General features: G+C 41.5%; 1 protein-coding gene across 1 annotated transcript; it reads left to right on the top strand.

Annotated features, from left to right (window-relative positions):
• On the top strand, positions 1-26,653 carry LOC115138837 (leucine-rich repeat-containing protein 38-like). Its single transcript, XM_029676034.2, has 2 exons — positions 1-1,541; positions 19,586-26,653. Exons 1-2 carry the CDS (start codon positions 914-916, stop codon positions 19,831-19,833), a joined length of 876 nt encoding a protein of 291 aa, XP_029531894.1. The 5' UTR covers positions 1-913; the 3' UTR covers positions 19,834-26,653.

Below are 26,653 nucleotides of genomic sequence, written 5' to 3' on the forward strand. Positions count from 1 at the left end.
CTGAGACAGACAGACATTCGATTGACTGCTACTGTGCTAAATTCAGGATTGTCAACCGAGTGAATATAACTCCTCCACGGATATTTGGATTCTCTCTCCATAGCAACAGAGCGTCGGGACCCAGCTGGGGAGTGTTTTATCTAGCTCTGCTCTGCCGACAAATGGCAGAGCAGAGCACAGGGAGGTAGAGACAGAATTAAAAAAAAACTTGCATTCACTTCAGCTGTGTTACTGTGCGATTGTCTCTCTTAGATCAGCAGGCAGATCGACAAGCATTTCCACGCAGATACCAGAGACAAATGGAGAGATGCAACAATTTCACTCTTCACTTGATCTGCCTGAGACTGAATCACCCCAGCGCGTATCCTTTTGTGTCAGAGACCCATGTGTCCTCCTCAATCAATCCCCCAAGACCGACTGTGGGTTAACCCGGCAGACAGAGCCCCCTCCTCAGCCTCCCTCTCCCTGTCTGTGCCTCTAATGTTGCTCTGTTCCTGCTTTGCCAGTTTCTATTTACCCCAGCTAAGTAACCTTCCTCTTTCTGCAAAGCTCTCAGCCTTACTCTCGCAGTCTCCCTCTCACTGCTTGCTATTTCCCTACCCTAGCTTCTTCAAAGCCAGCAGCTTGCTTTTCTCTCCAGGCTGCTTGCTACATTATCTCTTGGAAAACAGTGCTCGAGGCTGCTCTCTCGCTGCTCGATGCCGGAGCTCTCTCAGATTTTCATCTCAAGAACGTCAAGATGCTCCTGCAGAGGGATTGATCCCACCTTTTCCCCTCTTGTTGTCCCCTTCCCCTCCCCTTTCCTAATCTCCTGACCTCTGACCCTCACGCCCCCTTCTCTTTCCCGACACCCCTTCCCATTCTTCCTCACCCCAAGTCTCCACTCCTCCTCTCTGCGCTTACCCTGTTGACCATGTTGCCATGTGTCTGCTGGCTCCAGACTCTCCTCGTCTTGCTGTCCTCTGTCTTACGGGCTCAGGGGGAAAACTGCCCAGTGAACTGCCTGTGCCCGGATCCCCACACTGTGGACTGCAGCGGCCGTGGACTCACCCGTCTTCCTGATGAGATCCCCTTGGACGTCCGCAGGCTCCTTCTGTCTGACAACTGGATCCCCCGCATTCCCTCTGACTTCCTAGTGCTCTACAGTGACCTGGTCTACCTGGACCTGCGGAACAACGCTCTGTCCCACATCGAGCCTGGCACCCTCAGCACCTCTTCCAGGCTGGTGTTTCTGGACTTGGGCAGCAACAACCTGACTGACATCCCCTCGGGCACCTTTGGGCAGTCCCGTAGCCTGATCAAACTTCGCCTGGGTAACAACCCCTATCTGAGCATGGTCAACGAGGACGCGTTCCTGGGCCTCACCTCGTTGCGTGAACTGGAGCTGGAGCGTAATGCCCTGTCTGGCCTTCAGGTGGGGGCGCTGAGCCAGTTACCCTCTTTACGGGTGGTGAGGCTGGAGGGCAACCCTTGGGTGTGCAACTGCAACTTTGCCAACCTGTTTGCATGGCTGGAGGAAAACAGTCACAAGCTTCCAAATGGTAAGTGGCTTCGTCAGGGGGATGCTACTTTGCTTACAGCTTGCTTGACCTAAATAAAAAGGAAAGCCGTGCAACACTAAGATAATATTATCTTAGCAAATGTTCTGCCATGCTATTGCTGTGTGTTCTATTTATATTTTCCCAGTAGAAAGAGGAACCTCTTCGTCTGTTCTAATTTTGGCTTCCTCCTTTTTTCCTGGCTAAACCCACAGTGCCAGGGAGAGTAATGAAAGAGAATGAGAGACGAGCTCTGGGGGGAGACCTTCAGGGGGATGGTCTCAGATTTATTACACAACAGACTGTCTGTAGCTTCACCCACAGCAGCAACACAACAACAGAAAACCAACACCTCACGTTTTCTGCTTGAGCATGAGATGTTGCCATGGCTGTGTGCGTAGTGTACTGTCCATGCCAAACACCTGCCTCTCTCCTAGGCCGGTGGTCTATTAACGTTGTGCTAAATCAATCAATTAGTGAGTGCTGTTTGTATGACCAATGTATCCAAGCCCTTCCTCTCTCCTTCCTGGTGGTGGAGGCTGGAGGCTATCGGGTCCTTCACCATTGTGTTACTGCCTGGGTTAGTTAGGTAAAATTACGGCATTGATGTGTTGGCGTGGGCCCCATCTCTCTCTCTCTGTGTCTCAGGCACGCAAATCTGGAAAACAACAAAAGACAAAGGGGATGACAAATCTCCCACAGGAGTGTGTATCCCACAAAGGGTAACATCTGCTTACATGGAGATGATTAGACTGAACATCCAAACCCAGAGGTTATTGTTCTGGGATTCATGTGTTAGTAATGCAGAAGGAAACAAAGCCCAATTGTGGAGATGTTCATTTCTTCCACTCTTTCAAGATAGAAACATAACAAATCCCAGACATCGGGATTCACAGTAGCCTACACTGTAGCAATTCAATAGTTTCACATTTTACAACCTCGTCACTTTAAGAATTTACTCCACATTACTCCAATCACCAATCGTTGTATTTGGAGCTACTAACAATAGGACAGCCATATGTTGTTTGCTTGACATCCTATTTTAATATTATTTAGATATTGTCCTTGAAAACGCAGAGGACATCTATTCATGATAATAATTTTTAGCAAGACTGTGTATAGACCACCAGTTAATGTATAGAATCCACTAACATACAGCACACTGTTTGAATATTTGCACGAAGGGTCAAATAGTTCAGGTCTGCTAAAATAACCCCTGATGAATGTGGTAATACACTGATGACATCTGTGGATGTACAGTATACTGCACATGTGCACAGTATTCAATTCCAAGATTCACAGCATAAACATCATGAATACATAAGTGGGCATATGAACCAATAGACATAGTACATAAATAAGCGTGCACAGCTGCCAAGGTCATTCCATGGGGGACATTAGATGACGATCTACATAAACATGGGACATCAACACAATGTAAAGACAAAGATCGTCCCATAAAAGCCTAAATAGGCTTTTATCCTTTTAAAAATATGATTTCTTCCGGTGATTGATGAAGAAAGTATTACTAAGATAAACTAATACAATCTATAATTCAGGCAAAGTGGGTAAAGCTTCTAAAAGCCCAGGGATCCTATCCATTATGTCTGTGTGCGGAGCTACAGTAAATATTAACATCATGATCACATAACCTTACTTCTTTATTTTTTACCCTGTTTTTCATTTCATGATAACTATCTTGTCTCATTGAGCTCAGGAGAGGCGAAAGTCAAGTTACGAGTCCTCCGAAACATGACCTGCCAAACCGCGCTTCTTAACACTCGCTTCTTAACCCAGAAGCCAGTCGCACCAATGTGTTGGAGGAAACACTGTTCAACTGACGACCGAAGCCAGCCTGCAGGCACCGGACCCGCCACAAGGAGTTGCTAGAGCGCAATAAACCAAGTAAAGCCCCCCCAGTCAAACGCTTCCCTAACCCAGACAACGCTGGGCAAATTGTGCGCCACCCTATGGGACTTCCGGTCACGACCGGTAATAACACTACAGCCTGGGATTGAACCCCAGGCTGTAGTGATGTTGCAATACTGCGATGTAGAAATCTTAGACCGCTGCACCATTCAGAAATCTCTCGTAACTTTACTTCTTTCTTTTTAAATCATAGGAATGCAAGTAGTTATGTTTTGTAGAGGCTTGTGTGGACACAAGCAGTGGGTGGACATTGCAAACTGCTGACAACTAACAAAAACATTCTCACACATTTAGTTAGTGCTGTACCATGCAATTGTCAACCTTGTTTGTCTCCCTCCTACTCCTCAATAAGAAAGCTTCCGCAAAAAGTTGGGTCTGTGTGAGAAAGAGAAGTTGATAAATTGGCAGGAATATCTCATTCCCCCTGGTAAGAAGCTGCAAATGCATTCATCACTTGTCCTCAGTGTTATCTACTGCAGGCTGTAATGAATTCTATTAGATATGCTGGAAAAGCACACATCAGCAGCAACAAATAACAGGCCATTGGCCCAGTCAGGCAACCCCTCTGGCATACCTGCCAACTGGGCCCCGAGATGCACTCTCATATTGAGTTAGCAGTGTATAGCGTCTCACCTCATGTAATGTATTTACATTCAAATCAGTGTTTGCTGTGTGACCTGGCTAGGAGGCAAAACCACCTGCTAACTATTAATAAACCATAGTGACCTTTTCTATTTAGCATCATCAACCAAACATACACACACACTCACACACAGACTTTATAGCTTTATTTAGCAGTAGACCTGAAGAACACTATGCAGTTTGCATCAGCACTGGGCATATGCGTGATACAGTACATACTGATGAATGCATTTGCAAGTAGGAAATTCGTAGCGCACAGGGGTGCAGTATTATTCTGGGACTGCCTCTGTGCTCATTAAAAGGAGGAAATGTTGTTGATGCATATGGGTAAAATTAAGAAAGCTGTACATTCGAAATCAAAGGAGACCTTATGATTTCAAGTCCCTGGCTGAAGCTCCAAAGGCATTTTCAGGTAAATGTCATTTCTCATTGGACCAGGGTATCTGAAAATCTGTGTATGATTACACCAGTATCTTCTCAACTGCTCACATTTTGGAGGAATTGTTGTGAACCACACATACAGAAACTGTTCCAAGGATAGATTAGAGTCAGACACACCTACACACTGCTAACAATAACAAGTTGCTCTTGCTGAACAGATGTGTTGGTGTGACAACTTCAAACCACCCAAAAATGTATTGAGTATTATGACAGGACCTGATTCGTGAGTGGTGAGTGTGTGTGTCTGTGTGAGTTTGTGTGTGTTTGTGTGTGTGCATGCATGTACGCTTGAGTGCATGTGTGCATGTGTTTTTGTGTTTGGGGGTAGGTCTGTTGACCACCACTACTCCTACAGTAAAGGATGGACAGTAATTTATAGAACAAGGCTGACTTGATAAGCTCTTCAACATGTATCAACACTTCACAGAACCATCATCAGCATCCTCCTTGGGCACATGATTTGTCATAGAATAATGGTACCCTTGAATCCAGAGCTAAAATGGTAATGGTTAGGATTGATGCACAACCAGCATCAACAGTCAGTTTATATTACCATAGAGTGGTCATGGAAACATGGAATAATGAAAATATAGACAAATTCCTCCACCCATCAAATCCTTCCCAAATCACCACCCAAGAATCTCCCCTTCTGTCCTAATCCTGTTATCATGGATTAGACCCTGTTTTGCATTACTTTAGCAGCAGCAGTGTAGGCATGCTCCGGGCCTGTTTGTGCCTGTTCTCACATGCTGATTTCCCATGTGATAGACATACTGTATTGTACCAGTCCACTGCACTGCACACAGCATACGTTGTGCATACTCTGTTTGCATAACTCTGATTGAGTAACTGTGTTAACTGTGTTGTAAATGCCAAATATGTTGGGCTTTTATGGATTAAAAGGGTCACTGTCCAGATGACTTTTTTTTTAACCAAATTGACAGATATCCAAGACACATATTATCTAATTATACATATTGATGTATTCTTTCAGAGTCCCAATTGACTGTCGATCCCCATAGAGAGTCAGTAGATAAGGTAACTGTTGTAAAATGAGTAATAACAGATATTAATCTGCATAATATGTAAAGATTACCAACCTTGCAAATCAATTGACAACCTCTCTCCATAAACCTGTCAAGGATACAGTCTTTGTAATCAGATGTTTGTCAGTCCACTCTTCCGAGGGGACGTTCCTTTGCGCAGGTCTGCCATCAATCAGGTGCCTAAATGTTTTATCAGGGAATGAGTGTCAACATGATCCACTGCTGTCTCCAGAGCTCTTGGGTTAAGGAGGAACATGTATCATTTAGAGAAACACAGTTCTATAGCACCAACCTGGCCTCAGGTAACATAGTAAATGTAAATCTGGGACACTCCAATTAATATGATAAGTTTTGGTTTTGTATGGTAGGTATTCATTTGTTTCGTATGATCCATTTCGTATGATATGTTACAAATTGCAATTTGTAAAACATATTAACAAAATTGCAAAACGTATGACATGATACCAATTCCAATATATTGTGGCTCATGTTAGCTAGGTGGTGAAGGTGGCTTAACGCTAATGCTAAAGTAAGCTAGGTGGCGAACGTTAGCTAGGCTCTCCAAACAGGTCAGTTCCAATACCACACTTACAATGTGCAGGGATACTGGACTGATAGAGCTAGATACAGTGCCTTGCAAAAGTATTCATCACCCTTGGCGTTTTTCCTATTTTGTTGCCTCTCCTATTTTGTTGCCTATATTTTAAATGTATTTTAATTTGGATTTCATGTAATGAACATAAACAAAATAGTCCCAATTGGTGAAGTGAAATGAAAAAAATACTTAAAAAAAATATAATATAAATATAAATATAAATATAATATATTTATATAAATAAAAAACGGAGAAGTGGTGCGTGCATATGTATTCACCCCTTTTGCTATGAAGCCCATGAATAAGATGTGGTGCAACCAATTACCTTCAGAAGTCACATAATTAGTTAAATAAAGTCCACCTGTGTGTAATCTAAGTGCCACATGTTCTGTCACATGATCTCAGTATATATACACCTGTTCTGCAAGGCCCCAGAGTCTGCAACACCACTAAGCAAGGGGCACCACCAATCAAGCGACACCACCAAGGAACTCTCCAAACAGGTCAGGGACAAAGTTGTGGAGAAGTACAGATCAGGGTTGGGTTATAAAAAAAATCCAAAACGTTGAACATCCCACGGAGCACCATTAAATCCATTATAAAAAAAATTGAAAGAATATGGCACCACAACAAACCTGCCAAGAGAGGCCCACCCACCAAAACTCACAGACCAGGCAAGGAGGGCGTTAGTCAGAGAGGCAACCATGAGACCAAAGATTACCCTGAAGGAGCTGCAAAGCTCCACAGCGGAGATTGGAGTATCTGTCCATAGCCATAAACTCCACAGAGCTGGGCTTTACGGAAGAGTGGCCAGAAAAAAGCCATTGCTTAAAGAACAAAATAAGCAAGCACATTTGTTGTTTGCCAAAAGGCATGTGGGAAACTCCCCAAACATATGGAAGAAGGTACTCTGATCAGATGAGACTAAAATTGAGAATTTTTGGCCATCAAGGAAAATGCTACGTCTGGTGCAAACCCAACACCTCTCATCACCCAGAGAACACCATCCCTACAGTGAAGAATGGTGGTGGCAGCATCATGCTGTGCGGATGTTTTTCATCGACAGAGACTGAGAAACTGGTCAGAATTGAAGGAATGATGGATGGTGCTAAATACAGGGAAATTCTTGAGGGAAACCTGTTTCAGTCTTCCAGAGATTTGAGACTGGGATGGAGGTTCACCTTCCAGCAGGACAACCCTAAGCATACTGCTAAAGCAACACACGAGTGGTTTAAGGCAAAACATTTACATGTCGTGGAATGGCCTAGTCAAAGACCAGACCTCAATCAAATTGAGAATCTTTGGTATGACTTAAAGATTGCTGTACACCAGCGGAACCTATCCACTTGAAGGAGCTGTTTTGCCTTGAAGAATTGGCAAATATCCCAATGGCTAGTTATGCCAAGCTTATAGACTCATACCCCTATTGTTTACAATAAAAAATATTTAGCATCTTCAAAATGGTAGTCATGTTGTGTAATGGGGTAAGGTGACTAGGGATCAGGATATATGATAAAAGAGTAGCAGCAGCGTAAATGATGATTGTATGTGCTTGTGTATGCGTGTGTGTAGAGTCAGTAAAAATGTGCGAGCATGTTATGTGTGTATTGGAGTGTCAGTGTGCGTTACTGTGTAGAGTTCTATGAGTGTGCATAAAGACAGTGCAAAAATAATATACAAGGCTCAACTCCAATAGACCGTGTAGCCATTCTATTAGCTATTTAGCAGTCTTATGGCTTGGGGATAGGGTTAGGTTCGGATTAAGGTTAGGTTAAAGGGTTAAGGTTAGGGTTAGGGGAAGGGTTAGCTAACATTCTAAGTGGTTGCAAAGTAGGAAAACATTTGTAAGTTGTTGCAAAATTGCTAATTAGCTAAAATACTAAAGTTGTCCAAGGTGAGAATCAAACACGCAACCTTTTGGTTGCTAGATGTTTGCATTATATGTCTACCCATCCACCCTACCTTAGTTTTTGCCTAAAAGGTAAAGGTATACTTCGGGATTTTGGCAATGATACCCTTTATCTACTTCCCCAGAATTCATGGATACCATTTTTATGTCTCTGTGTGCAGTTTGAAGGAAGTTGCTAACTAGTGCTAGTAGATACCCATAGACTTTCAGTCATTGCGCTAACGCTAGTTAGCATTGGCTCGCAAAACTACCTCTGACTTCCTTCTTATTGGACACAGAGACATAAAAATGGTATCCACGAGTTCATTTGACTCCGACTTGCCAAAATCCAGAAGTATCATTTTAAGTAATATTCTGTCTTATGTAACCATACCAAACGTAACATATCACACAATTTGAGTGCCCTGGATTTATATTTACTATGTTACGTCTAGTCTATAAGACCAGGCTGATACCACAGTGACTAGCTGGGTAACAAGAGCCACAGTCATCCACAGGGCAGGCCAAAGCAGGGCATAGCAGTGCAGGGCGGCCTAGCTGCCATGGGTCCCATGGGCCAGTGTCTGAGGCCTAATAAGACAGCTATCAACACTGTTCATGATCCACAGCTCATGTGACAGGGTCAATGTCAAAATGTTCCTTCACAGCCTATCAGGTTACTCCACAGAGTGCTGTTACCACACTGCATGAGCAGCTCTGTAAATATGACGTCACTGTGAATTCACTGGCCTTCCACATCACTGTCTCATATTATATTCAGTATGGAGTTAACATTGCATTACATTACAAAATCATCAACTGTCTTTGCCTCGGGCATGGATGTCAGGGAAAATGTATTATTTCACTTCCTTGAGAAGAGAATGTATTTGACCTTGGCCATTTAATATTTATTTAACATTGAATGAATTCAAGCTGACATTGAAGTGTATAGCTTAGAAAGCAATCAAAAAAGTGCTACGGTATGAGTAATAGATGTCTAAATGGCAAGTATATCATTCTGAGAAAAGAAAGATCAAGCTAGTGTTTTTTACAGCTGTGGATTGTGGGTCTGTTTTATGTGTGCATGTGTGTTGAATGAGTCGTGCTAAATGTTTGTGCTGAGAGTATCCCCATGTGACTATGAGATCACTGAGTCCCTGTGCATAAGGTAAACCCCTCCTGATTTGAATGACTCACACTTGGCCTCACTGTCACATGAAGGGTTGTCACTTTGTTCATTCAGACACTCTACTCCATCTCTATTTGTCTCTTCCCACTCTCTATCTCCCTCTGACTCTCTGTTCTTATTTTTCTTTGATTTCTTCCCTGTGATTGTCTTTGAGTAATAGAAAATACATGTATATCCATTCCACAGTTTAATTAGGAATTATGAGATAATTGCCTTTATGCCATCGGTCAATCTAATGATTCTCACTCTTCTGCTATCGACGTTGGAATAAATCACGACAGCCACTGTTGTGTTGAAGTGGGAGGAGAGACAATCCTCCAAAATCAGCCTACGACAGCCAGCTAGATCAATCACCCAGGAGACAGGAATTTGGATACACATGGATACCACTATTCCCAAGGCTGGCTGTAATCCTGATTGTAATCCATCACGAGGCAACACGAGCTGTAACATAACCGTGTGGTTGCCCATACCTGTGCATGCTGGCCAACCGGATTGGTTTCTAGCTGTATCATATTCTGGATGACTATATATTGGTGCACCTTACTCTTGTGGCCCATACTGTATTTATGGCGATAGCAGTAATAGACTATGGCTATTACTCACCAATATCTGATCCACCTCTACTCAGACGACACCATTCTGTATACTTCTGGCCATTCTTTGGACACTGTGTTAACTAACCTCCAGACAAGCTTCAATGCCATACAACTCTCCTTCCGTGGTCTCCAACTGCTCTTAAATGCAAGTAAAACTAAATGCATGCTCTTCAACCGATCGCTGCCCACACCTGCCCGCCCGTCTGACTTAGAATATGTGGACAACTACAAATACCTAGGTGTCTGGTTAGACTGTAAACTCTCCTTCCAGACTCACATTAAGCATCTCCAATCCAAAATGATATCTAGAATCGGCGTCCTATTTAGCAACAAAGCATCCTTCACTCATGCAGCCAAACATACCCTCGTAAAACTGACTATCCTACCGATCCTTGACTTCGGCGATGTCATTTACAAAATAGCCTCCAACACTCTACTCAACAAATTGGATGCAGTCTATCACAGTGCCATCTGTTTTGTCACCAATGCCCCTTATACTACCCACCACTGCGACCTGTATGCTCTCGTTGGCTGGCCCTCGCTTCATATTCGTCGCCAAACCCACTGGCTCCAGGTCATCTATAAGTCTTTGCTAGGTAAAGCTCCGCCTTATCTCAGCTCACTGGCCACCATAGCAGCACTCACCCATAGCGCGTGCCCCAGCAGGTATATTTCATTGATCACCCCCAAAGCAAATTCCTCCTTTGGCCGCCTTTCCTTCCAGTTCTCTGCTGCCGTTGACTGGAACGAACTGCAAAAATCTCTGAAGTTGGAGACTCATATCTCCCTCACTAGCTTTAAGCCCCAGCTGTAAGAGCAGCTCACAGATCACTGCACCTGTACATAGCCCATCTGTAAATAGCCCATCCAAGTACCTCATCCCCATACTGTTATTTATGTTATTCATTTTGCTTCTTTGCACCCCAGTATCTCTACTTGCATACTCATCTTCTGCACATCTATCACTCCAGTGTTTAATTTCTATATTGTAATTATTTTGCCACTGTGGCCTATATATTGCCTTACCTCCCTATCCTACCTCATTTGCACACACTATAGACTTTTTCTATTGTATTATTGAATGTATGTTTGTTTATTCCATGTGTAACTCTGTGTTGTTGTTTGTGTCGCACTGCTTTGCTTTATCTTGGCCAGGTCGCAGTTGTAAATGAGAACTTGTTCTCAACTAGCCTACCTGGTTAAATAAAGGTGAAATAAAACAATAAAAAGATTTGGTGGAAATAAGATATTGCTCTGGCAATGATTGAGAATTTGATACACTAGCCTGTTAAGACTACAGTGGCCGATTTCAGACACTAGATTTACTGGTAATTACTGATATAATGTTTAAATTACTTATTTGATTAATTTCCCACAGTTTTATAAGTCAGAACAATAAAAATGTGACAGTTCAAGGACACTCATAGGCCTCTCTGTCGAACAAACGTGTCTATAGCCCCCTCTAGTGGTTGGCTGCGTCATTACAATCAATTTGGTCATCTCTGCTACTTCACGTCAAAGGGGCGGTCCTTAGAAAAGCAGCTCTTTAGGTTGACTTGCTCACTACACAGGCATGACACTGGATTCCTATGAAACAGGCAGTTCTAAATATATAACTTTCATAGCTGTACAATAAAGAATGCGACCTACACACTTCCTAAAATACGTTATTTATTATTTTACAAATGACAAATTACAAAAGTAATTTTGTCAAAAACAAGGTCTCCTTGTCGATAGGGTGGACACGCTGAATAAATGCCCAAAATGTTGATTTAGATGTTCACAAATGTCATACATTTTGACTTGCACTAATGTCATGATATTTTGGGTAAAGTAATAAAAAGGTTAAATATTTTGGATAGATGTGCCTAAAACTGATTGTAACTCACATCAACAGCATCCTCCCAGATACCTTAGACCCACACCAATTCGCATACCGCCCCAACAGATCCACAGATGACGCAATCTCAATCGCACTCCACACTGCCTTTTCCCACCCGGACAAAAGGAACACCTATGTGAGAATGCTGTTCATTGACTACAGCTCAGCGTTCAACACCATAGCGCCCACGAAGCTCATCACTAAGCTAAGGACCCTGTGACTAAACACCTCCCTCTGCAACTGGATCCAGGTGGTAATGGTAGGCAACAACATGTCTGCCACGCTGATCCTCAACACCGAGGACCCTCAGGTGTGTGTACTTAGTCCCCTCCTGTACTTCCTGTTCACACACGACTGCATGGCCAAACATGTCTCCAACACCATCATTAAGTTTGCTGATGACAGCCTATAGGGAGGAGGTTAGAGAACTGGCAGTGTGGTGCCAGGACAACAACCTCTCCCTCAATGTGAGCAAAACAAAGGAGGTGACCATGGACTACGGGAAAAGGCGGGCCGGACAGGCCCCCATTAACATCAACGGGGCTATAGTGGAGCGGGTCGAGAGTTTCAAGTTCCTTGGTGTCCACATCACCAACGAACTATCATGGTCCAAACACACCAAGACAGTCGTGAAGAGGGCACAACAAAGCATTTTCCCCCTCAGGAGACTGAAAAGATTTGGCATGGGTCCCCAGATCCTCAAAAGGTTTTACAGCTGCACAATCGAGAGCATCCTGACCGGTTGCATCAACGCCTGGTATGGCAACTGCTCGGCATATAAGGTGCTACAGAGGGTAGTGCATACGGCCCAGTACATCACTGGGGGCGAAGCTTCCTGCAATCCAGGACCTATATAATAGGCGGTGTCAGAGGAAAGCCCATAAAATTGTCAGAGACTCCAGTCACCCAAGTCATAGACTGTTTCCTCTGCTAGCGCATGGCAAGTGGTACCGGAGTGCCAAGTCTAGGGCCAAAAGTCTACCCCCAAGCAATAAGACTGCTCAACAATTCATCAAATGGCCACCGGACTATTACATTGACTGACCCCCCCCCTCCATTTGTTTTGTACACTGCTGCTACTCGCTGTTTATTATCTATGCATAGTCACTTCACCCCTACCTACAGTACATGTACAAATGACTTCTAACTCGTAACTCTGCACACTAACTTACTAACTACCCTCTGTATATAGCTTCGTTATTTTTATGTTATTGTGTTACTTTTGATTATTTTTTACTTGAATATATTTGGTAAATATTTTCTTAACTCTTCTTGAACTGCGCTGTTGGTTAAGGGCTTGTGAGTTAGCATTTCACGCTAAGGTCTACACTTGTTGTATTCGGCGCACGTGACGAATAACGTTTGATTTGATTTGAACTACATGTCAAGAATTCATTATGATATCATCATATTTGTATATGGTTTATTATACTTTTATTCTGTACTACATAATATGAGTTGAAAGTGTTATGTTCAGGTGAAAGCCAATGTCCATAAGCCCATAGCAAAACAGTGCAAAACGGATGTTAGCTCAAGAGGCTAGCTGTTCTGTCTTGTAACATCTGCACATAATACCTTTGTGGTTTAAGGTTTAGAGGCCAGCTGCAGAGACTGTAATCCCAGCACCCAGGACCAAATCATGTCAGTCTGTCACAAGAAACTACAGAGCCTGTGACAGACAGGAACTAAAGGAGCTGTCTGTCATCTATAGGAAATCAAACTAGGATGTTAGTCTCAGAGACAGACAGTATTTTGGAGATCGTCCCAGTCAGAATTATCGTGTCCGAATGCTATAATAGGGAAGATTTGTGTAACAGGTGTCCACTGAAGCTTAGTGTATGTACAGTAAATTGCACAAATATTTGGGGCACAGTGTTCAAATATTTGGGGCACAGTGTTCAAATATTGGATTTTTTTTTCTATTAATGCGGCAATCTACAGTTGCTACATCCATTTTTAGACTGATACATGTATAATATGCACCCATTGATTCTTGAAGAATATAACTTAGATGAACTTAGTTAAAATCTCATCCCCCATCATAACCCAAAATACAAGCGTGTTTTATTTACTCCAGTGTTTGTAAACAAAGTAAATGTCAACAAACCCTATCTAGCCTCAAAACATTGTTAAACCTATGAAACTATTGATAGTTGTTACATTTCTCCAGCTCAATCCCTTAGTTTTTATCAAAACAGTACGTTTTGTTATTGTTTCAACTGCTGATTGCTGCTTTAAATAAATTACAATACCATAATACTGCTCCATTTGCAAAATAATTAAGGCCTATTGTTTTCGATGTAAACTGATTTCACCCATTTTCAGTAATTTCCACATACCGAAAAAGTGTCTGTGGTTTCCTGCATAATGTATAAAATAACATGTTAAACCACTGGATAATCAGTACAGATTAAAAATATCCACTGTCAGCTGAGCAGGGATTCATTTAGTGCTGGGAAATGGGGCCTGTCGTCTTGCCCCACAGGGAGCAGGATAAAGTTAATATCAGTAACTCTAACAGGACCCTGTTAAACAGGCAAACTTTGATCTCCAATCTCGTTAATCACTGTGTAGGGTGATGCTGGGACTGAGTGGCCAGAGAGACAGGCCCATCTCAGAGCCTAAGGCTGGGTCTCCTGGGTGATGAGTTTGCCATTTAAAGTGTGGTGTGAATATAAATAGAGTCCATTAATCTCATACTTAAGTGGGCAACACAGCTAGCATAAGCAATGCATAAGATCCCCAAAACTATACCCAACTCCTCTCAACTTTGAGTTGAATTGATATGAGTTGAATTGATATGCAGCCTCTTTATAAATTTTCTTTGGCTGTTCATGTGAACTTTCCATCTGACCATGTAATCCCATTATAAAAGCCTAAGTAAGTTGTCATTTGATTTTATTTGATTTACTAGGATCCCCATTAGCCGACGCCAATGGTGACAGCTAGTTTTACTGGGGTCATGCACTTCAAAGTGTTGTGAAGAACAGCATTGTGACACTTGTAAATGGGTGGAGCATATGGTAGATGATGTAACACATTCATTTGAGCCTTAAGTTTATGAAACATATAAAATAAACAGCATTATGCCACACTGCATATATGGCAAGTTCTAAAGCAGAGTGGATTGTAATGTTGACAGCAGAACATGCTGCTACAATCTGGGCCATCTGTGTGAGAGCATGTGTGTGTGTCTGTGAGAGAGCGTGGGAAAGCGTTTGTGAGTGCATGCTTTGGCATTATTGCAATGGTAAGTATGCACCCACCTCCTCTAGGCTTCCTTTCTGACCACCTGGGAGTTGACATTTGCATCGATATGTCTAGATTTTTCATCCCAGTGTAAAGAGGCAATTTATTTACTGTACATACGGTTCTCCTTTCAAGCCGCCAACCATGTTTGAGGAGGAAAATGCAGTTCTCATTTTATACCTTTGCTAGGGGTTCTGATTATTAAACAGTGTTGATAATAGCCTTTGCTGTGCAACAATATTGAGGGAAGAAAGGGATATGGTCAACTATACAGCGATGACAGTGTAGAGGTCAGGGGTCAATAAGTGTGTCAGTGTCGGTGACTAACCAGTGGCCTACAGAGCTTGTGTTAGACAACTATAAAAATGCATTTCAAGCAAAAAAGACACTTTGTATCAAACATTCATCACCAGCCGGCCTCCACCCAGTACCCTGCCCTGAACCTTAGACACTGTTACTAGCCGGCCTCCACCCAGTACCCTTTGATTTGATTTGATTTGTTTAGCTTATAGTGAAACATATCTGACTAAAGTACAGTGTCTAAGGTTCAGGGCAGGGGTACTGGGTGGAGGCCGGCTAGTAACAGTGTCTAAGGTTCAGGGCTGGGGTACTGGGTGGAGGCCGGCTAGTAACAGTGTCTATGGTTCAGGGCAGGGTACTGGGTGGAGGCCTGCTAGTAACCGTGTCTAAGGTTCAGGGCAGGGTACTGGGTGGACGCCGGCTAGTGATGAATGTTTAATATTTTGATGGAGGTAGAAGCTGTTTATCAGTCTCTCAGTCCCAGCTTTGATGCACATGTACTGTCTCTGCCTTCTAGATTGTAACGGGGTGAACAGGCTGTGGCTTAGGTGGCTGAGGTCCTTGATGATTGTCTTGGCCTTCCTGTGACACAGGGTGCTGTAGATTTCCCTCTGGAGAGCCCTGTGGTTGCGGGCGGTGCAGTTGCCATACCAGGCGGTGATACAGCTCGACAGAATGCTATCGATGGTACATCTGTAGAAGTTTGAGACGGTCTTAGGAGCCAAGCCAACTTTCTTCAGCCTCCTGAGGCACGTCACTGAGGACAATTTATGTCCTCAGTGACGTGCACGTTGAGGAACTTGAAGCTTTTGACCTTCTTCACTGCGGCCCTGTCAGTGTGGATGGGGGAGTGCTCTCTCTGCAGTCTCCTGTAGTCCACGATCAGCTCCTTCATAAACAGCCATGATTGTAATTTAGCACACAATACATGAGCTAATTAAACCAATGAATCAGCTGTTTAACAACGTAGTTTTGTCAACCAACATGTTTGCAGCAACAATTGTCAAGAGGCTTGTTTGTTCATTACTTTGCATTGCTATTCTCGACAGCATACGAATAAACGAAGGCAGTAATAGCTCAGCTGGCAATGAAATCCTGGATTGTAAGTGCGTAGCATGACAAGGTTGTTTGAAGTTGCCAAAATACATTATAGCATTTTATTCTGTTCAGTTTTGGGAGTTGTGCAGCCAAGCCACCTGAAAATCTCTCTCACATAGCGCATAGCTAAAAGCCTTCCATTTGCGGAGGTAGAATCAGTGGAACTACAACAGCCTGTGAACTAGCCAGCTCTCTCGTCTCACGTAATGTTATCCCATCAGCACAGCACAGGGCATGTCAATGGCACTTTAAATATTTAGTCACTGTTAACAAATTGGTTCAGTGAGGCGATGATCCACATCTCGTGTAACCTTGGGACTCAGACTTAAGACTAATGACGTTACAATGGAAAAAGACCAATGGTTTGTTCTTCCCTTAAAATGAATGGGATGAGTGAAAACTAACCTTGAAATCCACAATGTGTTGTGTTGTCATCACAGCCACAGGAAGATGTTTTGAGATGGGGATTCATTTGCATAGTACCATACAGTGGAGCAGACCAGGTTTTAGGAATTCCACACATGGGAATTTTGTTGTTGTAGGGCTGGTAAAAAAAGGTGCCTTTTATAAAAGCCTTTCATGCAATTCTACATAATTTACATGATAGAAGACATTAGCAGAATATTTTTTTCAACCACACAAATGACCAAATGCAGGCTACTGTGCAACACGCCATTCAGGTAGGATGCAATTTTGGAACTTGTTTTTATCATTATTCTTATTGAATATCATTGCTATTAAAGTAGGTATAGTGGCAAGAAAAAGTATGTGAACCCTTTGGAATTATCTGGATTTCTGCATAAATTGGCAAACAATTTGATCTGATCTTCATCTAAGTCACAACAATAGACAAACACAGTCTGCTTAAACTAATAACACACAAACAATTATACGGTTTCATGTCTATTTTGAACACACCGTGTAAACATTCACAGTGTATGGTGGAAAATGTATGTCAATCCTTGGATTTAATAACTGGTTGACCCTCCTTTGGCAGCAATAATCTCAACCAAACGTTTTCTGTAGTTGCGGATCAGACCTGCACAATGGTCAGGAGGAATTTTGGACATTCCTCTTTACAAAACTGTTTGAGTTCAGCAATATTTTTAGGATGTCTTTTGTGAACCACTCTCAAGGTCACGACACAGCATTTTAATTCGATTTGAGGTCAGGACTCTCACTGGGCAACTCCAGAATATGTATTTTCTTCTGTTAAAGCCATTCTGTTGTTGAATTACTTCTGTGTTTTGGGTCGTTGTCCTGTCCTGCAACACCCAACTGCAAAATGTCTTGATAAACTTAGGAACAAACTTTTCTGTCGATGATAGCAAGCTGTCCAGGCCCTGAGGCAGCAAAGCAGCCCCAAACCATGATGCTCCCTCCACCATACATTACAGTTGGGATGAGGTTTTGATGTTGGTATGCTGTGCCTTTTTTTCTCCACACATAGTGTTGTGTGTTCCTTCCAAACAACTCAACTTTAGTTTAATCTGTCCACAGAATATTTTGCCAGTAGCGCTGTGGAACATCCAGGTGCTATTTTACGAACTTCAGACGTGCAGCAATGTTTTTTTTGAACAGCAGTGGCTTCTTTCATGGTGTCGTCCCATGAACACCATTCTTGTTTAGTGTTTTACGTATCATAGACTCGCCAACAGAGATGTTAGCGTGTTACGGAGATTTCTGTAAGTCTTTAGCTGACCCTCTAGGATTCTTCTTAACCTCATTGAACATTCTGCACTGTGCTCTTGCAGTCATCTTTGCAGGACGGCCACTCCTAGGGAGAGTAGCAACAGTGCTGAACTTTCTCAATGTTTGGACAATTTGTCTTACCGTGGACTGATGAACATCAAGGCTTTAAGAAATATTTTTGTAACCCTTTCCAGCTTTATACAAGTCAACAATTCTTAATCGTAGGTCTTCTGAGATCGCTTTTGTTCGAGGCATGGTTCAAATCAGGCAATGCTTCCTGTGAATAGCAAACTCAAATTTTGTGAGTGCTTTTTATAGGGCAAGGCAGCCCTAACCAACATCTCCAATCTCATCTCATTGATTGGACTCAAGGTTATCTGACTCCTGACTCCAATTAACTTTTGGAAAAGTCATTTGCCTAGGGGTTCACACACTTTTTCCAACCTACACTGTGAATGTTTAAATTATGTATTCAATATAAACAAGAAAAGTACAATAATTTGTGTGTTATTAGTTCAAGCACACTGTGTGTGTCTATTGCTGCGGCTAAGATGAAGATCAGATCAAATGTTATGACTAATGTATGCAGACATCCAGGTAATTCCAAAGGGTTCACATACTTTTCCTTGCCACTGCATATGTTCTAATCTTGCCAGTTCTTCAAATAAGCTAAATGTGTTTTGTTTCACTCTGTTGAGACATTTTTGTTGGATAAATTAATTCAATCTGTTTTTTTAATTGTGTGCTCTGTAATTAGTTTAAGATTATAAGTAGGCCTTTTGTAAAATAAATGTTATTAGCCTATTGCTTTAATTTGTTTTGTACTGCACCAGCCTTTCTTGGTAATTGCCTGTTAAAAAGGTTTGAATCATTTCACATGTGTTTGTTTTATTCTGCTGAGACATTTTCTTTGGCCAAATTAAGCTCCAACTGTAATGTGGCCTAATTTTGGCAAAATTATTTCAATATATCGGGGGGGTGCAGCACCCCCAGCACCCCTACTTCCCTCAGCTATGGTTGTCATTGATGGTTTCATAGAGCCGCTGTATGATTGGTAAACGATATGTCATAGCGACTGGGACACTGGCGAGGATGACAGACCGATTTATAATGCTTACATCTTGAGATGAGTTCAGTGAAGGTGCTCCTTGCCTTCCGGCTGTTCCAGCAATGCCGTAAATAAAAACCAGAGGTTATGACAAGTGATTTATCTCGTTAATTGACTTCTATTTAACCTCAAGGATCATAATTCATAGAATTTGAAAATAATCCAGACATTCCATTTAGTAAAGAAGACGTAAAAAATGTGTCTTGAATAACAAAAGTTATTGCATCTAGAGGTCAATATCTCTAGAGTTGATGTTATTTGTGAAGGTTAATATAATAGTTTCTGCCAGAGGAACGGTTTGTTTTACATGATGATAATGATAATGGGGGCTCTATTGTTGGGTTTTCTGTCTGGTCCTAAACATATCCCTCTTCTTTGTCCCCTTGTAGGAGTGGAGGGCATAGAGTGTTCACTACCCATGGATGGCAGACAGGTGTCCCTGAGCCAGCTCTCACAGGACAGCTTCCGGGAGTGCCAGATCACCCTTACCTTAACAGACTTACTTATCATCATCTTCTCCGGCATCTCTGTGTCTGTAGTGGCCATCATGACCAGCTTTTTCCTGGCCTCCATTGTCCACTGTTTCCAGCGTACAAGCAAAACCTCTAAGGGAGATGAGGAGGAGAGTGAGGAGTGAGACTGTCTTAGCCCCAGAGCATGCCTGAACTGACACTTCATCTGGTTCAACCTTGAGACCAGGCTGCTACCCAACAACAACTTTCCGCCTCACACTGGTAGAGAACTGGGAGAGGGATAGACTGTTTTAGTGGCACATTTTGCAGTGGATTGTGGGGTTTTATAGGAGCCCTGATATTCCAGGAGATATTGTCCTCTCTAGGTGGGAAAAATATATAAACATGTCCCAGTATGAATTATAGTCACAGACAGAATATACAATACTCTGTGCTGTTGACAGTATACACTCTTAGAAGTAAAAAAGGTCTGGAATATCTTTTTGGGGTTCTAAAAATTGCCACAGAGGTGGAACCTTTCCCGTTCAAAAAGGTTCCCTGAGGAACCCCTCTGAAAAGATTATTTGAAGAACCCTTTGCTACATTGAAACATTAAAGGTTCCTCCAAGAACGTCTCAACTAACCAAAGGTGCAAACATGAACCATTGACCGTCAGTGCTTCCTTGAGGAACTCCAAGCATTCCTTGGGGATCGCCAGGGTTACTGAAGTCTCCACTAATTCTAAGAGTGTACTGTGGTTGCTCTTTGAAAACATACTGTATAGCTCTGTTATACACACAAATTCACTGGTGGCTGATGATTCCATAGGAACACCAAGATGTAGAAAAAATCTCAAACAATGTTTACAAAGAATTGCATGTTTTGCAGTTAGCTTTTCGGTGCCCAGACTCAAAGAAAGACATGCATTCTTTGACGAAACATCTCCAATCAACAGTGGATGAACAGAAGAGAAAAGCAAATAATACAGACTTTACAGGAAAACTATTTACATTTTAGGTTTGACATTTTTACATCTTAAATATGTTTATACAGTCATCAAACTGTGAATACTTGTGAAATGTATTAACAGCACTAGCTATAAGTAGCAGCAGGCTCTTTTAAAGCCCAAAATGAATGCACTGAGCAAGTGAAAACGTTTGTAGGAGGATACTGTATGTGTCATATTGAACCAGGGCCTTAGACTGCCAGCCATGTAAAACACATGATACACTATATGGAGTGTCCTACCTTCTCAAGGAGGTTTTCAACATGTTTTATTCTGAGATTGCTTCACAAGTTAGCTAGCATTCTACAAAAATGGCTTTGCTGTTTCAGCATGCGATAGTGATTCAGGGCAGCAGCCTGGGTAAGAGGGGTGTGCTGTGATGGACAATATAATGAATCTGACACATGCAGATAGACTCCGATGTATAGGTCTACAAATGGTTTTATATACAGTATATCTCCACAAATGTCTGTCGATGGAAATATAGTAAGCAAAATGTTAGACAAAGAGGATACATGTTTCCTAGATTGAGAATTGTGAATTGTGTCAAATTCCATGCATATATTCTCATAAACAATGAGAATTAAATAGGATTGATGTGTCAAATACTGCACTTTAAATGGTGACCATTGTACCTGAGTTTGGCCCATGAATTCATAGAGTGGACTAGTGTTACCTATATCTGCCAAGGTGTAGAGGAAATTGGTATTAGGAACTTACATGTGGATTATGTTGTGTACAGTGTAGGAGAGTTGATCTTTAAAAGGAATCTGCAGTATAACCAAACATTTTATCAATGTAATTGTAAAATCACTTATTTATGGTCTCCATGCAGATTGCAAATTGCCTCAAACCTTGGATAGGTTGCTTATTCAAAATTATCATTCCAGCTATTGGTGTTCCCTCAAATGCAAAGAAAAATTACATTATATACAGTACAAGTAAAAAGATTGGACACATGTACTTATTCAAGGGTTTTTCTTTCTTTCTTTTTTACTATTTTCTACACTGTAGAATAATAGGGAAGACATCAAAGCTATGAAATAACATATGGAATCATGTTGTAACCAAAAAAAAGTGTTAAAACATATTTATATTTGAGATTCTTCAAAGTAGCCAACCTTTGCCTTGATGACAGCTTTGCACACTTGGCATTCTCTTAACCAGCTTCATGAGGAATGCTTTTCCAAGGAGGGAGTTCCAACATATACTGACACTTGTTGGCTGCTTTTCCTACACTCATCCCAAACCATCTCAATTGGGTTGAGGTCGGGTGATTGTGGAGGCCAGGTCATCTGATGCAGCAATCCATCACGCTCCTTCTTGGTCAAATATCCCTTACACAGCCTGGAGGGGTGTTTTGGTTCATTGTTCTGTTGAAAAACAAATGATAGTAACACTATGTGCAAACCAGATGGGATGGCGTATTGCTGCAGAATGCTGTGGTAGCCATAATTGGTTAAGTGTGTCTTGACTTCTAAATAAAACACTGAGAGTTTCACAAGCAAAGCACCCCAACACCATCACACCTCCTCCTCCATGCTTCACGGTGGGAACCACACATGCAGAGATAATCTGTTCACCTTCTCTGCGTCTCACAAAGACATGGCGGTTCGAACCAAAAATCTCAAATTTGGACTCATCAGACCAAAGGACAGATTTCCACTGGTCTAATGTACATTGCTCGTGTTCTTCTTATTGGTGTCCTTTAGTAGTGGTTTCTTTGCAGCAATTCGACCATGAAGGCCTGATTCACACAGTGTCTGTTACTTGAACTCTGTGAAGCATTTATTTGGGCTGAAATTGTCATGGTTGAACTTGTCAACAGAGGGCGTCAGAGACCATCCTAGAGACAATTATGACACTTCGGTGCACTCTATTAGTCATTATGATTTCCCCTTTAAAAGAGGTGTGTTTTCCGTTTCTCTTTACAGAAGATTGAATTGTTTACCATGTGCTTTTGTTTCCTGAGTGAGTTTTAGAGACTTAGTATTTGTTTGTTTTTTGCAGTGTACTGTGATCCTGTGGCTACTGTTTCTCAAGTAAAGTATTTATGTTTATCCTTAACCACTGATGGTTATATATATATTTTTTTAAATTAAATGATCGTGATTCACAGAATTTGGGGGTGGAAGGAGCACTGATGGTTCACTGTGGGGGTAGTCCTGAATCAGGACAAGGGGTGACAGGGAAGGGTGGGGGATACAAATATTGGTTATGGGTATAGTAATTGATGCAGGGAATCTTGTTGGGTCTGGTCTCTTCTCTGCACCTGGGTCCAACCTCGCCATGTCACAGCAATATGAGGTGCTGTTAACTCTAATGAACTTATCCTCTGCAACAGAGGTAACTCTGGGTTCTTCCTTTCCTGTGGCGTTCCTCATGAGAGCCAGATTCATCATAGCGCTTTATGGTTTTTGCGACTACGCTGGAAGAAACTTTTAAAGTTCTTAATTTTCCGGATTGACTGACCTTCATGTCTTAAAGTAATGATTGGCTGTTGTTTCTCTTTGCTTATTTGAGCTGTTTTTGCCATAACATGGACTTTGCCATTTACCAAACAGTTTATCTTCTGTATACCACCCCTACCTTGTCACAACACAACTGATTGGCTCAAATGCATTTAAGAAAGAAAGAAATCCCGCAAATGAACTTATAACAAGGCACACCTGTAAATTTAAATGCATTCCAGGTGAAGCTAGTTGAGAGAATGCCAAGAGGGTGCAAAGCTGTCATCAACACGAAGGGTGGCTACTTTGAAGAATCTGTTAAACACTTTTGTTGGTTACTACATGATTCCATAAGTGTTATTTCATAGTTTTACTGTCTTCACTATTATTTTATAATGTAGAAAATAGTAAAAATAAGGAAAAACCCTTGAATCAGTAGATATGTCCATACTCTTGACTGATTAAATATATACTACCGTTCAAAAGTTTGGGGTCACTTTGAAATGTCCTTGTTTTTGAAAGAAAAGCATTTTTTTTCGTCCGTTAAAATAACATAACATTTATCAGAAATACAGTGTAGACATTGTTAATGTTGTAAATGACTATTGTAGCTGGAAACAGCATATTTTTAATGGAATATCTACATAGGCGTACAGAGGCTCATTATCAGCAACCATCACTCCTGTGTTCCAATGGCACATTATATTAGCTAATCCAAGTTTGTCATTTTAAAAGGTTAATTGATCATTAGAAAACCCTTGTTGAAAACCTGTTGTTGTTGTCACAGTCGTAAAGAGGAGACCAAAGCGCAGCGTGATTAGAATACATGTTATACATTTTAATAAAGAACGACACTAAACAAACAACAAAACAACAAAACAATAACCCAAGAAATACCCAAAGAAGATGGCTGCCTAAATATGGTTCCCAATCAGAGACAACGATAAACACCTGCCTCTAATTGAGAACCAATCTAGGCAACCATAGACACATATAAAACACGTAGATGATAAACAACCCCATAAACCTACAAAACCCCTAGACAGTACAAAAACACATACAGCACCCATGTCACACCCTGACCTAACCAAAACAATAAAGAAAGCAAAGAATACTCAGGTCAGGGCGTGACAGTTGTGCTGATTAAAGAAGCAATAAAACTGGCCTTTTTTATACTAGTTGGGTATCTTGAGCATCAGCATTTGTGGGCTCGATTATTACAGGCTCAAAAAGTTCAGAAACAAAGGACTTTCTTCTGAAACTTGTTAGTCTATTCTTATGCTGAGAAATTAAGGCTATTCCATGTGAGAAATTGCCAAGAAACTGAAGATCTTGTAAACGTGGTGTGCTACTCCCTTCACAGAACAGCGCAAACTGTCTCTAATCAGAATAGAAAGAGGAGTGGGAGGCCCCGGTGCACAACTAAGCAAGAGGACAAGGAGATTACAGTGTCTAGTTTGAGAAACAGACAACTCAAAGGTCCTCAATTGGCAGCTTTATTAAATAGTACCCGCAAAACACCAGTCTAAATATCAACAGTGAAGAGGCGAAAACGGGATGCTGGCCTTCTTTCTGAAACATTATATTTACATAAGTATTCAGACCCTTTACTCAGTACTTTGTTGAAGCTATTTTGGCAGCGATTACAGCCCCAAGTCTTCTTGGGTATCAGACTACAAGCTTGGCACACCTATATATGGGGAGTTTCTCCTGTTCTTCTCTGCAGATCCTCTCAAGCTTTGTCTCGTTGGATGGGGAGTGACGCTCCACAGCTATTTCAGGTATCTCCAGAGATATTTGATCAGGTTCAAGTCCGTGCTCTGGCTGGGCCACTAAAGGACTTTCAAGGAGACTTGTCCTGAAGCCACTCCTGCATTGTCTTGGCTGTGTGCTTAGGGTCTTTGTCCTGATGGAAAGTGAACCTTCACCCCAGTCTGATATCCTGAGCGAGCTGGAGCAAGTTTTCATCAAGTATCTCTCTGTACTTTGCTCCGCAGAGATGGTTTTCCTTCTAGAAGGTTATTGTTCTTGGTCACCTCCCTGACCAAGGCCCTTCTTCCCCGATTTCTAAGTTTGGCCGGAAGAGCTCAAGGTAGGAAGAGTCTTTGTGGTTCCAAATGTTTTCCATTTAAGAATGAGAGAGGCCACTGTGTTTTTGGGGACTTTCAATGCTGCAGACTTTTTTTGATACCATTCCCCAGATCTGTGCCTCGACACAATCCTGTCTCTGAGTTCTACGAACAAGTCCTTCGACCTAATGGCTTGATATTTGCTCTGACATGCTCTGTCTACTGTGGGACCTTATATAGACAGGTGTGTGACTTTCCAAATCCAGTCCAATAACTGTAATTTACGACAGGTGGACTCCAATCAATTTGTAGAAAAATCTCAAGGATGATCAATGGAAACAGGATGCGCCTGAACTCAATTTCGAGAGTCATAGCAAAGAGTCTGAATACTTATGTACTAAAGTTTAGACACACGTACTCATTCCAGGGTTTTTCTTTATATTTACTATTTTCCACATTGTAGAATAATAGTGAAGACATCAAAACTATGAAATAACACATATGGAATCATGTAGTAAGCAACATAATTGTTAAACAAGTCAAAATACATTTTAGATGATTCAAATTAGCCACCCTTTGACTTGATAACAGCTTTGCACACTGATTGGAATCAATGTGCCCCATACACTTTTAGCACAGAGAATTCATATAAAATTAATACTTAAGAGCTCTCAGACACCGCCGTTGGTTGTTGATTATGTACAGATTTTTTTTTTCAATGGGATAGGTTGATCAGTAGAATATATTCTAGGAAGATTCTAGTTCATATTACAGCCCTCAGATGATAGTTTTTCATCCTCTGAATATGATGTCTCCTATCATTAGTGTTGGTTGCCAAGGACAGCAGGGAAGATGAAGTTCATATATTTTTTGGGCACCTACATAAATGTTTTATTATAGTTAGTTTCTGATAACCTGTTATATGTCCATCATACGCCATATAGTATAACATAGATATGTGTTACCAATATGTCTGTTTAGGCAGTTTCCTATGAACATAGCCTGGTGCATGAAGTAACGATAATAGCAATCTGTTAATTGTCAAGCATGTTTGTCATTCATCATATTCAATATAAAGGCAATTAATTATCCTGACTAATAATCCACCACCACCACAGTGGGCAATGTGAAAGGTATTGTTTTTATTTTTACCATGAATAAGTAACAATGTGCAATAGCGGATATATCTTACATGAATCCTTAGAATATTGGAAGTTGAGGTCCTAAGAGCCACAGAAATACACCTTGTAAGTACCGCAGATTACTTCTAACTACCATGTAGTTACAGTGAAAATCATTACAAATATTTTTGTTAGCTTGGAGAAATTTTCATCATGTCGTTTATTTAATTCTTTTGATTATTTGTAAGTTAACAAATGTATCATTAGATACAAACAAAGAAGCATGTAACCCTAGTTTTTAATTCTGCTTTCCAGATTCATTTGTATAGTTTTCTATTAAAGTTTATGGGATGCAAGTC

The sequence above is a fragment of the Oncorhynchus nerka genome, linkage group LG2 (assembly GCF_034236695.1).
Source record: "Oncorhynchus nerka isolate Pitt River linkage group LG2, Oner_Uvic_2.0, whole genome shotgun sequence".
Taxonomy (NCBI): Eukaryota; Metazoa; Chordata; class Actinopteri; order Salmoniformes; family Salmonidae; genus Oncorhynchus; species Oncorhynchus nerka.

Bases quoted from the DNA above. Each gene is read 5' to 3' on its own strand.
- LOC115138837 (XM_029676034.2), top strand. From the start codon at position 914: ATGTTGCCATGTGTCTGCTGGCTCCAGACTCTCCTCGTCTTGCTGTCC. The intron at 1,542-19,585 runs GTAAGTGGCTTC...GTCCCCTTGTAG, and splicing joins CAGTCACAAGCTTCCAAATG to GAGTGGAGGGCATAGAGTGT.